The following is an 18,714-nucleotide window of genomic DNA, read 5'->3' as shown; positions in this document are numbered from 1 at the left end:
CTTGAAATGGCATATATGAATGGATAGAGAGCAAAGTAAACAGAACCAGGAAAATGACCTACACAATGACTACAACAACGTAAATAGGAAGAATCAAAAAGCAAAATAAAATAAAAAAAAAATATAATGACAAAGTTTGATGACTTTGAAAAATTGAAGAAATGCAACTCCCTTCTTTGCAGAAATGGAGGGCTATGGGTATGGAATAAAGTCATACACCATCAATCATGGCTGACGTGGTAATTAGTTTTGCTGAATGGATTTTTTTTCTCTTTTTTATTCTCTGTTATAGGATGGCTCAATGGGTAGGGGATGGCAAGGGACAAATTTTTAAATGACGTAAAAACAGGAATAAAATAAGACTAAAAAAACAAAATAAATAAAATATGGGTTAGGCTAGATAAACTCCTTCCAGCACTATCATTCTATGACTATTATTAGTTATAGAATGATGAAAGCAATTCTATTTTGGAATCTTATAAATAAAAAAAACACCATTGCTATGTTTTTACACTCCCAAAGAACAATTTGAAAAACTGTTATTAAAGCAAACAGTTATTAGTTATACCGGACATACACTCACATCTGTATGTGAGATTATGTATATCTGATATGTAAGATTACAGAATGTTAGCCATACTGGCTGAAACTTGCCCCCCCAAAAAAACCTTTAAGTACAGAGTCAATCAGCAAGCATTTCTTGAGTGTCTACTGTTTCAGGCACCATGCTAAGCTCTGGAGATACAAAGAAAGGTAAAAAATAATGCCTGCTCTCAAGAAGTTCACAGTCTAAAGGAGGAGACAGAATGCAAACTACTACTATATACAAACAAGACATTTAAAGGGCAAATTCTAAATACCATCAACAGAGGGAAGACACTACCATTGAGGGGACTGAAGTGAACATATCTGGATTAAAAATACTAAAATTAAATAAATTTCATATACTGAAATTAAACTGAATTTAGAGTATTGATATCAATACCTCTGCCCCCCACTCCAAAAAAAAATCTTTTTGCAAAATGAATTGCATACAACTTTACCACATTGAGTGCTGTGATAAACCTCCAAAAGAAGCAAGCCAGGAAAAGGAAAGATGAGAAGTAATGCATCTGTATCAGGCTATATGCTCTAAGTGTTTCATAGGATGCCTATGTTACAGGTAGAGACAATGTGATCAGTGAATCAATGAGAAGTACTTAAAGAAAAGAGACCTGAATTCAAATGCTGAATGAACCACTCACTAGCAGTGTGACTACGGGCAAGTCGGTGCACCTCACAGAGCCTCAGTTTTATCATCTGTGAAATGTGAGTAATAACACATGATCACCTCCCAGTAGTTGTGAGGAAACCACTTTGTTAAGGCTTAAAGCTATAAATTAGGTGTCCTTTTTGCTCAAGACAAGATATAGTAAGTAATTCCCTCTCCTGATACCGTTACCTGCTATAGATCCGGTCATACCTCCTCCAATAGCTAGAGAGAGATAAAGCTATACTTCCCTGAAGACGCTCCAGAGATCAATCTTTTCTCCTCAGAACTTTCTAGCACTGATTAAAAAATTGAAAGGTACTTAAATCAATCAACAAGCATTTATTAAATGTCTACTCTGCCACACACCATCCTAGGCACTAAGTAGTTTGGTTTTTATTTTGCTTTCTCATTAGTTTTTGTTTTGTTTGTTCATTTGTTTGGGGAGAGTTATCTAGATTTGCCTCAATCAATAAGTATTTTTAAGCACAGATCCTATGCCTTAGTTTCCTATCTTTAAAATGGGAATAATAGTAGCACCTACTACCCAGGGTTATTGTAAGAACCAAATGACATGATTGATATACATAAAGCGCTTTGCCAACTTTAAAGCCCCAAATAAATTAATGCTAGTGATGATGGTGATAATGGGGGCAAAGATGACGATGATGATGATGGAGAAACTCCCAAGTAAGGAAAACTCCCTCTATCTCTACAGACTAGCAGCTCACTGGCTACTCAAAGTTTTAGAGAGTTGCACTAAGGAGTGGAATGGCTTGCCACAACCAGCTCAAATGTAAATCGGACATTCCTTGTTCTGAGGCCGGCAGCCTATCCATTAAACAGGAGAGGTACAAAGATAAAATACAAAACAGTCCCTGCCAGCAAAGTAACTTAGGTTCCAGGGGGGAAACAATATATAGAAATGTTAAATAAATATAAAATATGTACGAAATAAATATAAGGTGAGTTTAGTGGTGCCTATTAACAGCTAGAAAGAGGAGGTCTGTGTAGGAGAGAGCATGTGGTTTTCATGAAGGCTGGAAATTCTTATAAGCAGAGGTGAGGGGGCAGTTCATCCCAGGAAAATGGGCTGCTCAAAAGCACTGAATCAAGACATAAAAGGTTGTGTACAAAGGATAACCAGTAGGCCAGTTTGGCAAAAAACCAGAGTGTATATTAAAGACCGTGATCTATGAAAGAATGAATGAATGAATAATGAAAAAGTATTTATTAAACACTCACTACATGTCAGGAACTATGCAAAGTGTTGGGGATACAAATTTAAGCAAAAAGGATATTCACTGCTTTCAATAAGCTTCCACTGTAATAAGTCTAGAAATGTAGGCTGGAGCCATATTTTATAGGTTTTAACAAAATAAACAGCAAACAGCAGACCCGTGTTTTAGGAATATCACTTTGATAACTCCCTCAAGGATGGGTTGGAGAAGGGAAATACTTGGGTGACCAATTAGGAGGCTGGTATAATAGTTTAGGACTTCAGAGGTAGGGAACTTGTGGCCTTGAGGCCACATGTGGCCTTCTAGGTTCTCGGGTTCAGCCTTTTGACTGACTCAGTTTTACGGAACAAATGCTTTCATTAAGGCGATTTGTTCTGTGAAGTTTGGATTCAGTCAAAGGGCTGCACTTGAGGACCTAGAAGGCAGAGTCCCCATATTTGGGCCTACCCTATGGCTAATGAAGGTCTGAACTAGGGTGATAGCCATCTTCTGGTTCATGAGATGTGGCAGAACCATTGATTACAGATGTAGAGTGAAAGTGAATGTAGAGTTGAGGGTGACTGACTCTGATGTTGCAGACATAGGTGATTGGAATGATGGTTTTGCCTTTACTAGAAATAGAGAAGTGAGGAAGAAAGGTTGGTTAAGGCGGAAAAAACGGTAAGTTTGAGTTTGAGGTGCCTACGGAATATCCACTTAGAAATGTCCAGTAGGTAGTCATTGATGTGGACTTGGAGCTAAGGAAAGAAGATAGGACTGGATATATCTTCTAATATTGTATATTAAACTAATTAATTAGGTCCCCCTTTGGGGGACAGCCAGGGAGCACAGTGGATAGAGTACCAGGCCTGAAGTCAGAAAGACTCATCTTCCTGAGTTCAAATCTAGCCTCAGATACGTACTAGCTGTGTGACCCTGGGCAAGCCACTAAACCCTATTTGCCTCAGTTTCTTCATCTGTAAAATGAGCTGGAGAAGGAAACGGCAAACCACTCTAGCATCTTTGCCAAGAAAACCCCAAATAGGGTCACAAAGAGTCAGACACAACTGAAAAACTGATTGAAAAACAACACGAGTCAGGCACTATGCTAAGTTTAAGGGCCCTTCAGATGCCTCCTAGTTCTAAAACTACAAACCTACAATTCCCAACTGAAAGTGAAACTTATACTTTGCTAATCCTGTGACCTATTTTCAGTCCTTGGCCTCTATGTGACTTGAATGCCAACTAGATCTCTATCTAAACACTAGAGAGATTGCCTTTGATTACAGGTCTCGTAGCATCATAGGATGTTAAGGAATACAAAGGAATTTAGAGATAACCTCATCTAACTCCCTCCATTTTCAGGTAAAGAAATAGATCCCAGAGAATGGATGTGATCTGTCCAAGAACATACTGCTAGTTAGTGACCAGGCCAAAACCTAAACCCAGGTCATTGGATTTCACATGGAGCGTCTTTTCTACTAGAACACAACTATCCCTGTATTTGGATAGGATTTGATTTCTCTGCCTGTTACAGATCAGATTGTAGTCTTTTATGCACAAAGACAAAAACAACATCCCTGACAGCATTGCTCTGTGAGTGGCTGATAACCTTAGTGCTGGGAACTGGATATGCAGGAAGACTTGAGTTCAAATCCAGCCTCAGACACTTACTAGCTGTGTGACTCTGAGTGAGTCACTTAACCTCTCTCTGTCTCAGTTTCTTGATCTATAAATTTGGGAATAATAACAGCACCCATCTCCCAGGACCGCTGTGAAGACCCAATGAGATTAAGAGATGTAAAGTGATTGGGGAACCTTAAAACATTATAAAAATGCTAGATGTTACCATCATGACTAAAAGAAGGATAGCTCTGTCACAATTATAACAAATTTCTTTTGCAACCACAGCTGATCACTTCAAACAAAGAAAATGTTCCTCTATTTCCTCACCTCACTAAGATAAGCTCAAGATTGACCAATTATCATAAGACACTTAAACATAAGATTAAAATACTGTCAGTTATGATTATCACCAACATTTATAACTTGCAAAGAGCTTTTCAGACACAATAATGCAATGAGCTACATAATATGCCCGTCACTATCTCTATTTCACAAATAAAAAAACTGAGGCTCAGAGAGGTTAAATGGCTTAGGAAGAAAGCATTACTAAGAATATTTATAAAGCTTTGGGCAAGAAATTGAGAATCATAGGGGCACAAGTAGTAATTTCATCACTGCTGCCTGATGTAGGCAAGGCCTTTGGAAGAGAAAAGCAGATTTGGGGAAATGGTTAATATACAGGGTGTTCCTAAAGTCTGGACACACAGGCAAAAATGCGTATTTTCAAGAAATGAAATGAATGAAATTTTCAACAACATTTTATTTAGTTGGAATATTAACAAATAACATCTTCAATATGATTTCCATCATTTGCGATGCAAAGGTTGATGTGCTTTGCATGATTCATGTGAACTCAATGCAATAGCTCCGCATTGCCATCAATTCCAGCACATTCACTCTTTATGCGTTCAATCCAGTGTATTGCATCTGTGATTTTCATTGAGTACACCTTCTTCTTTAGCATACCCCAGAAAAAGAAGTCAAGGGGGCCAAAATCCGTTAATATTCCAAGTATTTCAAAATATGCATTTTTGCCTATGTGTCCAGACTTTAGGGACACCCTGTAGCATATAAGGACAGGATTGGTAATTCTGGGAAATGGATTAAAAGATAGATATGACAAGCTCCTCTGTCAGGGATAAGGTAATTTGCCTAGTACCTCACAAATCTTTTAACACTTTAAACTGAAAGGGAAACAGAATATCTCCTACATGTATCCTACATAGATAGGCACCACAGAAAGTAATTATAATTTAGGAAGTACAATAACAGTACAAATTGTCTCTCCAGAGGAGATAATAAAACCTGTGGCTTGAAATAGCAATGTACTAATGCAAACATTACAGGTAAGAAGCAAAGTAAACCAGAGAAGCTAATGCAGAGAAGCAAATTTGACCTTACAGACTTGCTGAAAAGGAAACCATGAGGAAGAATATACATTGTGCAGGTGGAAGTGGATGGGCTAGATAAAAGAGTTGGGGGTGGGGAGTGGAATAGGGCTATTTCCCCATGTGGGGAAATCTAGGAGACAGAAGAGAAGAAACATGCTAGGGAACATTTGGGTGAAGATCATACGAGATGGAATCAGAAATAACACGGTCATTAGAGCTTGCTAATGGTCTAACGACCACATTATTGTGACTAATAATGTCATCTAATGACTAATGTGGTCACTAGACCACACTACAAATCACCTGGACAGAAAGATGAAAAAGATGAGGAGCACAGATCTCAAATCTCTCTGCTTTTGTTCCATGTCTCTGTCTTTGTCTGTCTGTCTGTCTCTCTCCCCCTGTCTCTCTGTCTCTCTGTCTCTCTCTCTCAAAAGAGCAGAATAGGTAATAATTTCTTGGCTAGCATTAGTGACAATTTCATCCTTTAAGAGATGGAGGAAAGAATGAGGGAAAATTCTCTCTTGGATCTAATGCTCACCAACAAGGTACTGAATGCTGAAGTAGAAATGATGGGAACCTTGCAGGGGAAATGCCCTCCCCTCCTCCCCCATATTACTGTACGTGACAGAGGAGAAGAAAGCCAGGTCTCATTTAACATGCACTCCAGATTTTGAAAGAACAGATTTCGTAGTGTTCAAAGAAAGCAAAAAGAGGTTCCAATGATTGAAAATTCTACAGGCAAGGTCAGAGAGGTAACTCTGAAGACTGAAATTCTGAAGACACAAAGAAAAACAATTCAAAAGGTGAGGGAGAGAGGGGCATGGCTAAAGAGATTGGTGTAGATGTACAGAAAACTCAGACGAATTAAAAAATTTGTAAAGGCATATGTGGGACGTGGAAGCATGGGTAGGTCATAGAGGATTCTTTTTATTTTTTTTGGAGGGGGGGGAAGGTGGGGCAATTGGGGTTAAGTGACTTGCCCAAGGTCACACAGCTAGTAAGTGTGTCAAGTGCCTAAGGTTGGATTTGAACTCAGGTCCTCCTGAATCCAGGGCCAGTGGTCTACTCACTGCACCACCTAGCTGCCCTAGTCATAGAGGATTAATACCAAAGAATATGTCTGAAGTGCTAAAATTCAGAATGAGCTCAAGTTGGCAAAGAAGGCTAAGACTAATAAAAAATATGGTTTTAGGTATATCAAGGAAAAGAGATTAAAAAACAGGACTATTGCTGAAGGTGAATGGAACAATATCAGATGACAGAGGAATGCTCAGTTTTTACTTTACTTCTATTTTTTTCTGCTAAGGAGAATGATATTTGGGTTGGAAAGGACAGAAGAAAAAATGGATAAAGGGAGTTGAAACCCAAGACAATTAAGCACATAATAAAATACTCAGATGCCCCTGATGAGTTCAAGTTACCTGCCCAGATGTACTACATTACACTCCAGGATACTGAAAGAATTGGCAGATATAACTGTTATGCCACTATCAGTGATCTTTGAAAGAAAAAAGAGAATGGAGCATGGGAGAGGGACTAGAGGACTAGAGAAGAGTATCAATTGTTCTGGTTTCCAAAAGAGGGAAGAGAAGGAAGACTAACGTAATAAGGCTTAAGTTAGTGAGCCAAGATCTTCACAGGCTATAATTAAAGCTAATAAGATGGCTTTCAAAAGACATAAGTAAATGCAAAGTTTTATACTTGGGTTCAAAAAATCAACTTCATGAGTGCAATAGCGAGACATGACTAGAAAGATCATGTCAGAAAAGTGTAGGTGTTTTAGTGTAATAGTTCAGTAGGAGCAAACAGTGAAATATGGCCCCAAAAAAGTGAATGTTTTCCTAGGCTTACATTGCAAGATATAGTTTAGTGTACTCATAGATGTGCTGGTAATGTTTAAGAACAAGATTTCTGGAGAAAATCAGTTTTAATCTGCATTACTAACATTTTCTTCACTATTTTCTAAATCTAGAAAATCAACAAAATAATAAAATCAAGCCCTGATTCATAGCATTTGCCAATTTCTGATATGTACGTGCTCACACGGAAAATTTAACAATCAGCTCAAGATGATACAAGCTGGCTCTAGCAAGCCTCTGCATATATTATTATACTGGGGCCAGGAAGGAGAAAGTGCATTATACTGCACCCTGAAGAGACTACCCTTGAATATTGCGTTCAGTTATGGGCATTATATTGGAAAAGACACTGATAAACTGGGGAGTAACAAAAGGGGGTAACCAGATTGGTGAAGGGCATTCATCCTGATCAGGGCCCTCAAGTTTATGACATTAAAGGATTAAATTGAAGCAACTCAGTATGTCAATCCTGAAAAAGAGAAGGTGGAGGCATGATTATTTCCCTCCAATGTTTAAATGGCTGTCATGTAGAAAAGGAAGTCAATGTATTCTGTGGGGAAATGGGTGGCAATTGCAAAGAGGTATGTTTCAGCATAGCATAAGAATAAAATACCGAAAAATTAGAGTTATCTGAAAATAGAATGGGCTCAGAGGTAATGAGTTCTCCAGCACCAGGGATCTTCTAGGATAAGTCAGATGACACTTCTTGAGCATATTATAGAATGGATTCTTATTCATATACAAGTGAAACAAGATGGCCCCTGCAGTCCTTTCCAGCCCTGAAATTAGTTAATTTCCACAAGATCACACAACAAAATAAGGGCTGGAGGCATGATTTTAACCCAGGATTCTCTTGTCTATAATGCAGTCATCTTTCCACTACACCAATGAAACTTGACTTTCCATGGCACAGTGGAAATAGCACTGGACCAAAAATCAGGACATCTAGACTTGAATTTCAGCTCTTTGTGGCCTTTCCTCAGTCCTTTAGCCTTCTGGGTCTCAACTTCTTCATCTGCAAAATGAGTAGGTATAAGATCCCTTCCTTGAATAATGATTGATGATAGGACAATTTCAAAATCCACAAAAATTAGCCACAAAATTATAAACAGTCCTATAACCCTGCATACCAGGGTCACTTGGGAAAATGACACAAAGGAATACTGCTATTGGCTACCAACTCATCTCCAGCAGACACCGATGACAATGGTATGATGGCCAATGAGGCACCAAAAGAACCATGACCCCTGTTCCAAGACAAGTCTCCCTTCTTGCCTTAAGTAATTTAGACCCTCTGGAATTCCTCAAGCTTCTTCCCCCTCCTCATCTACAGTCACTGATATTCAGGTTGGAGAGAAGAGTTTCAAGGAAACCCTACAATACAGAACCTAAAGTATGCAAAGTTCCCTAAGATGCAAAATGCCCAAAATCTCCTCCTAGAGCTGATGTCAAGGAGGACGATAGTAATGATATTCAGGGATGAGTTTGGGTGAAGGCAGAGGGGAAGGAGAACTTCAGAAGTCTATGGATCACAAAAATTTAATTTCTGAACAACATGTTTTTGGAGTGAAAGCAAGTAGTAGGAAGAGGTTTCTCAATCAGTCAACAAGAATATGAGCTCCTACTATATGCCAGGAATCGTGCCAAACCCTGGGGATACACAGACAAAAATTAGTCTACCTTCAAGGAAATTTCACTCTGAGGGGAGATAACACATATCTAATGTGCATGTAGAGGAAAAAATATATGCAAAATTGAGCAATTGTCTCTCCAAATGGCAGTGGGTAGAGATGAGATAATGACCAAGACCACACTAATTGGAATTATCTGTGCCTCCATTTGTGAAATACTGGTAAAGGAACTTTTTGGGGAGGGGAGAGGCGTGGGGGGAAGGCAGATGGTTAGCCATGCTCTTCCACACTACTCCATGAGCAAACCACTCAGTAACAAGACCCTGCCTAAAGCTAACAGCTACAGGCTCTAGTGGTAGAGTGAGGACCCAGCCCAGCATGGTGGACGTGTGGTTTGCAACAGAAGAGGAACTAGTGGTGAAGCTCATCTCTCCTTCTCCAAACAGCTCCAAACAACTCCAAAAGCCCATATGTTGTTTTGCCTTTCCTGGCCCTTAAACGGGGAACTGACCTTTACTCTGGATAGAAAAGACAACTAAGTAGCCAAAATCCTCTGCAGTCTTCCAAAGTTTGCTCCCTACCAGGTGGGTCATATTCTCTCCTCTCTGGGCTGATAGCAACAATGTGGCTTACTAAAAATAATATTAATAATAACCACCACTGACCAGACCTGTGACAAGAAAACCCCACCCCTGGGACAGACCTGCGAATCCAAATCCAAGGACACCAAACAGAAGCGACTCGAGTCAACATTCCACTGCTTCTTAGGACCACAGATATGTTTACTAAGTATGCTTTTTTCCCCTTGAGGGCAATAGATTTCAATCACTAGTAGCTCATTTTGACATTTTAAAATAGTAACCACAAAAGAATAAACCACTCTTTATCCAAATGGTTTCTATTTCCCACTGCCCATTGTTGGGCAAAATGTGCCTGTTATTATAATACTGGGAGATCCACACTGGGTATGGGGGAGGGGAGTTTACAAAATAAAAACATAAAATAAACTTCGCAATTATCTAATGACTTTGGGCAATATAAGTCTACTGATATAGAATGTCTTGGCTAAAAAAAAAGTTTGTTCAACTATCAATAAAGCTCGAAGCAAACTGGATTTGTATTATTCGATTTATAGAGATAATCATAGCTCTACAGGCCTGGAGTTAGAAGGTTAAAAAATTTTCAGTGTCTTTTTAGTATTTACTTTTCCCATGTTTAATTCGTTCCACTCAAGATCCTTAAAAATTAATGTGCTCTTTGTCTTCCTTGTAAAATCATCATCTCATACCCTCAAGTCCGTCTTCTCTAAAGTCAATCAGCCTTCTTTGAGATGCATCAATAAACAACAAAAGCAAATGAAAAGGGTTCCCTTTTTTCCCCCTTTTTGAAACTTTTACAGTGAAACTGCATATTTCAGTAATGAAACAGCTGGAAGGAATTTGGGTTAGAGAACACTGAGACATACCAAAAAAAATCATTTTAAGCAACAATTTTTGTTTTGAGTTTTGTTTTCCAATAAAGGATAAGCTTAAGTCACATTATCTTAGATTTAGGGTTTTTTAAATATTCTGACAATAAATTATATATTAAATCGATAAAGTAAGATCTTTAATATAAGTTGGCATCTAATAGAGCAGTTAAGAGTTAGAAGCCTTGGGTTCTACTCAGTTAGACCTGTGTGGCTTGGTTTCTCAACAATGACTGCTCCTCCAGCCGACTAGCTACCTACCACCCCACCCTGGCAGTTTTTCTATAAGGCTAAAGTTGGGTGACCTCACTAACATGGTTTGAAAAAAGAAAATCATATAAGAAAGCAAAATATTACACATCTGAGGACAAGACTCTAGGGTAAAAGCAGAAATTGAGTTCATTGTATATGACACATAATAAATTAGAACAGGCTTTGCTTTGAATAGATAATAAAAGCAAGAGTTGATAAGCCAAGGTAACTGGCTTTTTAAATACCATAGGTCCTGGATTCCTGTTGACCTGGTGGTTTGGTTTTTTTGGTTTTTTTTTTTTTTTTGATCTATGTTTGTGGTACACGTGACTAAACTCAGATAAAAACTTGGAAGTAAAACAATTTAAGACTCTTCAAAACAAAACTTCTTGGTTTTACATGGGTTAATTTAACCATAAAAAATGATATGGATCTTAATTAAGAGGTTTGTAAAGTACTTAAGTTTGTCATATGTTTACATTTAAATGTAATTTCCTCAAAAAAAAAAAAACTATTGGAGTATCAACTAACTAAACTAAACTGTTGGTTTAGATTATTGTAACTACTAGATAAGATAAAAGCTGAGATAACAAACTGTAGAGAACCCTACTTTAGAATGAAAGGTACAGTAGTCTTTTTATCACTCACCCCTGAGGCTGTGGTGTGTGTGGTAGGAGAAGCATTTTTGCTGCAATCATCAGAGTTAGAAGATGTGGAAGTTGGAGTCATAGGAACTGCATTGTTACTGTTACCTGAAACAGACAATTAACACCATCACTATACATATTGCTTCCTTTCTTAACTTTGGCAAAGACTTTGCAACCAAATACCCTATTTTCTTATATTTACCAGAGCATGCCTTTGACTTATTTATGTTCTTTGGTTTTCGCTTCCTGGTTTGAATTCCCTCTTTCTTCATAGCAAGTGGCCTCGGGACCTGGGGGAAAAAATTTCCACACATACCATAAAGTTTAGTAAATACTTCATTGAGCAGAAATCAAACTGTAGCTGCAACTGACTTTTGCAGACAGATCTATCAGGTAAAAGAACACCTATAAAAGCTCAGTCCTACCAGTTTTGCAATAGAATTTCATGTGTGCAAAGATAGCATCACTTGCCCTCTTCATCTCAATATTATACAGACTCCTTTCGTTAAAAAAAAAAGTAATAAGTTGCTAAACAGAACACCTCTACCACACTTTAGTGTGTGTGTATTATGTGTGGGTGTGCATGCGTGAGTGCGTGGCCATGTGTGTATGTTTGTGTGTGTGTGTGGTGTGTGTGTGTGTGTGTGTGTGTGTGTGTGTGTGTGTGTAATTTCAATCAGCCCACTTATTGGGAGGAAAAAGCAAGAGATTAATTTTTCATTCTAAAGAAAAATTGGAGGCCCAATTTGAGGTTTCAATGATGGTTTCAATAACTTTTACATAGTTAATCTATCTCCACACTCCCCTTTAAAATAAAGAAACTCCATGTTAATGAATCCATTCATCAAAAAAAAAAAAAAGGAAAGATTTGCTAAACAGAATATCTCTATTTCTTCACTTTAGCTTTTTTTTCCCCACTTTTTGGGGGTGGAGGGGAGAGAAAGGCAATAGATTAAAGTTTTCATTCTAAAGAAAAAATGTAAATCCAATTTACAATTTCAGTAACTTTTACATACTTATTACTATATCCCACACCTCTCCCCCTCTTTAAAATAAAGAGGCTCTCCATGTTTTTATATCATGTTTCAAAATGAAAATGTCTGGAATTGTTAACAAAAACGCTGATACCTTGTACCTATTTAGCACACACACAAAGATTAAAAAGCTATACTGATTTTCTCACACGCATAACAGGTCAGTCTGTATGATTTTGTTAGAGCTTTTTTTTTGTTTGTTTGCTTGCTTGCTTATTCCTACTTTTCTTTATCTTTGTGAGAGGTCTGACATTTTTATCAAGCACAATATCCTGAATGCTTCTCATCTTTTTCTTTTCCTTTTTTTAATATTTCAGTTCATTCAGTTCAATCCTACCAGAGCCACACCACATATCTGATGATGTAAAACCACATTCAATTGTATCAGTGATGTAAAGCCATATTAAACAGCATACCCCATGAAGTTTCATGTAGAGCCCACATGCATTGCAAACAGGTTCACCCTCTGCATTTCTACGCCACAGGGTGGTGGTTGTGGTGTGACAGTTGGCACAGGATAAACCAAGCCGCCGTGTTGAAGGCTAGAAACAAGAACAAATAAATCAAACTTTGGGAGAAATATCCATCTGCTTGTGTCCTTTAGTGTTTAGCGTCCCTGACCCTGGCAAATCGAATCTTTTGGTTTTTGTGAGAACTAAAATACCGGAAAAAGACAAATGCAAAAGCAGGAAACAAAATTAATCAGCTACAATTCTTCCTGGATCAAGACCACATGCTGGAGGCTTATATAGTATGATTTATCTCACAAAGCTGATAAGCAGATTTGCTATGGTGTATTACTCTGTTTTATAAAATAGCCGTTGATAAGTATCCATGCAACATTGAGGTAATTGGTTCTGGCTCAAAGCTATTAGCAGCAGCATTGCCTTGAGAATATGTTTGAAACAGTTTTTTTTTCCTCATAAGAACTTGGAAGTACTTCCTAGCCGTTGATATTGGAGGGTTTTGCTTTTGTTTTTGTTTAAATAGAACAGTCAGGTCTGCAGTTTAAAAGGTTACCAAGTGCATTTTATATTCCAAACTTACAACTGGCTATGACTAGGTAAGGGCACAATAACATATCTCATCCTACCTTTTGTCAATAGTCAATCATTATATCTAGGTGAGGTGTTGGGAAATCCAATCTCCGAGGAGCCACTATTTGATGGATTGCTCAAGGCTGAGGACCTTTGAACTTTTCATGTACATTTTCTCAAATGCAAAATTAAGGTAATTATACTATCTTTCAGAAAGGAACAAACTAATGACTGACAAAAGGAATGTAGGAGCCAAGGAGGGAAGGGACAGGGAGAGAGCTATATTATCTCTATATGTACTGGTCTTAATTGACTTTGGAAAATTTCTACAAAACAGAGCAAAAGACAAGAGTATGTTGTATGCCCTATATTCAACTGTTATCTTAATTATTACCCGCCTAATTTTGTTGTTCTTCTGATGATTAAAGAAAGAATGTAGATGTTTTCACTGTTTCAACACTGTCTTATTTACACTGATAGAAATGAAGATCACTCATCCTGATTCGTATTGACATTCACTGTGGAGGTAAAGTAATAAATGAGCTTTGTGTAAAGATATTATATAGCTTCACCTAGGTAGGACTTCAGAATTGGCCTCCCCACTGTGTTCATGACATCATTAAAAGGAATTGGTTTTACCTAGGTTCTCAGTTGTTTAATTCTCAAATTAAAATGCATGAGCCTTGAAGCTATTAAAATGTCCAAACTTTTAAAATGATTAGATTCCTTACTCTAGAAATTTGGTCTCAAATTGTTTTCCAAGTGGAATCTATCTAGCTGTCCAAAAATACAAATTACTCAATTAAAAAGAAAGGTGGTGGAAAACTAAAGGGTAGAAGTATTTTAACATCCTAAAAAAAAAAAAAAAAAAAAAACCACTTACGGGCAGTAAAGGAACAAAACTTAACTATGCAAATTAAATTAGAAAAAGTCATTGTGAAGACCTGGAGAGTACCTCATAATGTGCAACAAATCTGCCAGCAAAATGGCAAAACTCTTTGAAAGTTATCAGAACACAGAAGCCTAACTCTTCAGAGCCAGCCTGAGGTAGTGGAAAGAATAATCAAACTATTGTAAGGAGATGTGGTTTCCTATACCAGCTCTGGCACTTACTAGCAGCTCTGTGACCCTGAGCAGGTCACCTACCTCTCTGAATCTCAGCTTTCTCATCTATAAAATGAGAAACATTAAATAACAGAGGTACTACCAACCTCCCAAGGTTATTGTGAGGAAAACAGTTAAAGCTCTATAAATGTGAGATTTAATCATCCATATTATTAGATAGAAACATTTAATTCAGAGGGACTACAAAAGATTTCATCTCTTTGTGTACCCTGAGAATACAAGCAGACATAGGACAGAACAAGCCAGACCAATACTAGACTAATTTTTGAAAGACCCTAAACTGTAAAATAAAACTGGGCATCATGTATATCTCTATATCTCGATGTTCTGCCTCTATCAGAGTCCTTTCAAGACTTGATATAAAGAAAAAAATTAAGGAAAACTATGCCACCGGTAGACCTTTCAAGTAGTGCATTGAACTAAAAGTTAAACTAAAATTTAATTAATCAAACATTTAAAGCATTAAAAATGCTTAATTAAACATTAAGAATCAGCTTGACTTTCACAAGTTTAAATTTATGAGCCTGGCTAATCTAATGAATATTTGGAGTGATATTTGATATGATGACAAAAATAAGCATGTGAGAGAATCAGAGGATGCTAAGATGGGAAAAGCACTACTTTTTGTCTTTCCTCCACCTCAAAAAAAAGTGAAGGAGAAGGGGTGAAGAGTAATAATTGCTTCCTCCTTAGGAATATATGAAGTCAGTAAATTAGTGACAGCAAGGTCCATTTTGTAAACAAGCCATTTATGAGTTTTCAGTGGAATTTGAAGCAATGTGAAACAATCCTGTATCAGAAATTGCCACTATTACAAAGAACTTTATGGCTGTCGACCATATATCATAAGTCAAGCCAGTCCTCATAAACATGTGAAATGAAGGTGAATGGGTTATAAAAGTCCCTTGTAACAAGTGATCTCTGTTACATTCATCACTAACAAGGAATTCAAGTTACACCATAAATCTGTTATTTTGCAATGTCAAATTCACTGTGATTGGTTATGTACTGCAGGTTAAACAAACTTAAGTATAGCACTGAGTTTCTATCCATTGTGACCATAAATAAGGAGTCCACAATGACTACTAATTGTTCATGACACACCCTCTTATTGGTTCCATTTATTGCCTATTTGCTAGCTATATTGGTTGACCTTGGTTTCCACTAAGACACCTGTTATATTGAAGGAAAAGAAGTCAACTCTGGGACTTTTTTTTTTCTGTTTTCTTCTTAATTCTTGCCCCTGCATTTCTTCACTGGCTAAAAGCAATCTTAGCTATAGGTACATGTACACAAAACTTGTATAACAAATGGTATTATCAAAACCTGAATCTTCCTTTTGAATAGATCAAACTTATTCAGCAGAGAAGTTTGGGACCTAAATTGGAGAAAATGTTAACCTTCGGAGCTCAGCAAGTATTCAACCAATATGGCTTTTCGAACCATAAATGTAGTTTCATTGTTTTCATCCATTAACTAAATCATCTATTAACTAAAATGTGGAAACATTAAAATTTCCTTGTAACATTTTCCAGGGAGACATACATATAATACATATGGTTATATATAACATATTATTGCCACATCCGTGCTCCCCACCTCATATCCCTGTACTTATTTATTGGGTTCTTAAAAGAGTGCCATTTGGGGGAAGCAATAAATTGTAGGAGGTTTAAATTGTAGGAGGTTATAATTAAGTTTAACCATATACATTCACACTCATTAAATTCACCTTAGCCACTTTATTTTAAATACACTAGAAACAAACCCATAAAACTAATTGCCTCTCTATAAGGTGACAGACTTCCATTGTGATGCAATTTCAATCTAATCTATTTAGCACAATAAAGTGTTGCATTTGCTCCTGCTAATTAGAATATAACAAATAAATTAGCTACAAACTTAAGAAATCTAGCATCCTACAGCAAAATGTTTTACTTTAAAATGCATTAGGGACTAGGGTATTTCTCTAAAATAAATGTTATCCCGTCGTTTTACTAGGACTGTCTGTAATGTGTTTTCTCCAGTAAATACAGCAGTAATAATCTTCTCTCACCAAGAGAGAGACTCAACACAGAGAGGTGAAATTGATCCCTGAAGAAAAATCCAGAGCTTTTCAGCATCATAAACTTAAAAAGACTTGTGATTTCTAGGTTTCAAAGGCCTCAGCTAATAGCAATTCGAAAAACGGTAGCAAACTAACCTAGATTTACCAAAATCCAGCACCCTCTTCCCCTCAAAAAAAAAAAAGAATGCATAGTATTCTACTCATCAAAACTGAAGATGTTTAATTCTATGTGGAATTAGGAACCTAGAAAGGATCTGTCTCTTGGACATAAAAGCAAGCTGGCCTAAGAGAATCTAGGACATGAATAAGAATCTACATGGGGAATCATTCTCAAATCTCTTTCCTCCCTGCTTGAATCCAGGACAACCCAGGAGTCCCAGACCCACACAGCCCCAGGTGGAATTAAACAGCTTTCTAGGTCTGTCCTGTCTCCCCTACTTGTTAACAAGTCTGTGAGAACTGTATGGCTATGTCCGGGCCAAAGAACTCCCCCTCCCTCTCCATGTCATGGCACCACCCAGGGGGCTCGGAATTCTGGAACATCCACAGCCAAGGGAAAAGGTTTAATTCAACCCCATATGGATTCAGTCATATGTATGCAGCTCTGTGCATGCTCCCACTTACCACTCTTTTCTGGGGTTTGATGAGGGGTCGACTCAGCCCATTCATTTTGCTGTAGAGCCCGCAGGCATTGCATAGGTAGTGGCCTGTGCCATCCCTTCTCCACAGGGGCGTCTGGATAGAACCGCAGTTCACACATTCTCGACTGTCCGACAGATCCTCCAGCAGTTCTGGAGGGGGGCCCAGGAGGGAACAAGAAAAAAGACAAGGGTTGATACAAATAACTAGAGACTGAGACGCTAACACTGACTTGATGAAGAACTTGGGGAAAAAAAAAACAAACAACCTTCCTGAGCCTCAGATTCTACATCTATAAATGAAGGAGGCTGAGCTGGTAGGGACCTCTAAGTTTTCAGCTAAACTAACAGTGACTTCTAAGTTTCCAGCTCTACATCGATGATCCTATGATGGAGCCTATTAAAGGCCTAGGGTGGCAGCTGCTGCCCTTATCTGCTTTCCTCCAAATAATCTGGAAATTAAATGGTTCTCCCTACTAAACCAATGGAGTTGTAACGAAATTACCTTGCTCCCTCCGAAATTCGACTGCAGTGTTTCTCTCCACTCTCCCCTCCTCTTTACAATCCAAGGTGGTCTCCGATACAGCAATGATTCAATGTTTACTCTAAAGAAGACCTAGAATTGTCCCATTTTTCTTGCACTTCTCCGTTCCAGTAGGGGACAGAGAGCAACCTCAAAGTCAGGAAGACCTAGGTTTAAGTCTCACTTCTGACAAATTTTGGCTGCATGAACCTGAGTAGTTACAACCTCTCAGCACTCAAAGCCAGGGGCCTCAAACACCTGGCCTACCTCCCAGTGTGGCCTGAACCAAGATTAAAATGTAATTGAGAAATATTTAATAAAATAAATAAAAACACAATTGAATATCACTCTCCACACAGGGATCCTTAAGGTACAGCCCACTTCTATGAGTTTGACCCCTATGCTCTAGTTAACTCTCTAAGACTATAAATTGACAAAGAAAGTACCAATCTTCACAGGAAGAGTGAATTTCCTCACCTGGGAGTTCCCTAAACCAGCAAAATTTAAGGTCTGGTCCCTATCCCTATTTCCCAGTGCTATCTATTCTTGGGCATCTTATTCCACAAGTTTGGTGGAGCCATACCATCCTGGCTTTTGACTAAGTTACATGGGGGCGGGGGGGGGGAGGGCAGGGTCAATGAACTTTTGGTCTTATAGCCACACTGGAAACTGTGCAAAGGGAGGCTGAATTGTTATATAGCTTTTAATTTAAAGGGGGAAAAAACTGTGGTTTTTTGGCATACATATTCCAAAGAAAAGAAGATTCTTTGGTTGTTGAACTTGTTATGTGTATAGTTAATATTATGGATACAATATTCCCCCTCCTCTCTGTCCCATTCTAGTTCTCCCCAAGTTGAGACTGAGCACTTTCAGGAATGAAGCCTGCACAGTTACAATAAGATTATTTGCCAAACCAGAAGATGTCATTAAACATTAACACAGA

General features: G+C 38.0%; 1 protein-coding gene across 5 annotated transcripts in view; it reads right to left on the bottom strand.

Moving 5' to 3' along the window:
* GATA6 (GATA binding protein 6) overlaps positions 1–18,714 on the bottom strand; it is a 46,008-nt gene that overhangs the window by 16,798 nt on the left and 10,496 nt on the right. For all 5 annotated transcript variants that reach the window (XM_036766704.1, XM_036766699.1, XM_036766696.1 and 2 more), the window contains 4 exons: positions 17,235–17,401; positions 12,797–12,922; positions 11,549–11,636; positions 11,348–11,451 (listed from right to left, as the gene is read on the bottom strand). In XM_036766704.1, coding sequence (XP_036622599.1) covers positions 11,348–11,451; positions 11,549–11,636; positions 12,797–12,922; positions 17,235–17,401 — 485 coding nt within the window. The remainder of the gene's footprint in view (positions 1–11,347; positions 11,452–11,548; positions 11,637–12,796; positions 12,923–17,234; positions 17,402–18,714) is intronic.

Source organism: Trichosurus vulpecula, chromosome 1 (genome assembly GCF_011100635.1).
Source record: "Trichosurus vulpecula isolate mTriVul1 chromosome 1, mTriVul1.pri, whole genome shotgun sequence".
In the NCBI taxonomy this organism is placed as follows: Eukaryota; Metazoa; Chordata; class Mammalia; order Diprotodontia; family Phalangeridae; genus Trichosurus; species Trichosurus vulpecula.
This window is presented reverse-complemented; position numbering and strand designations above follow the sequence as displayed.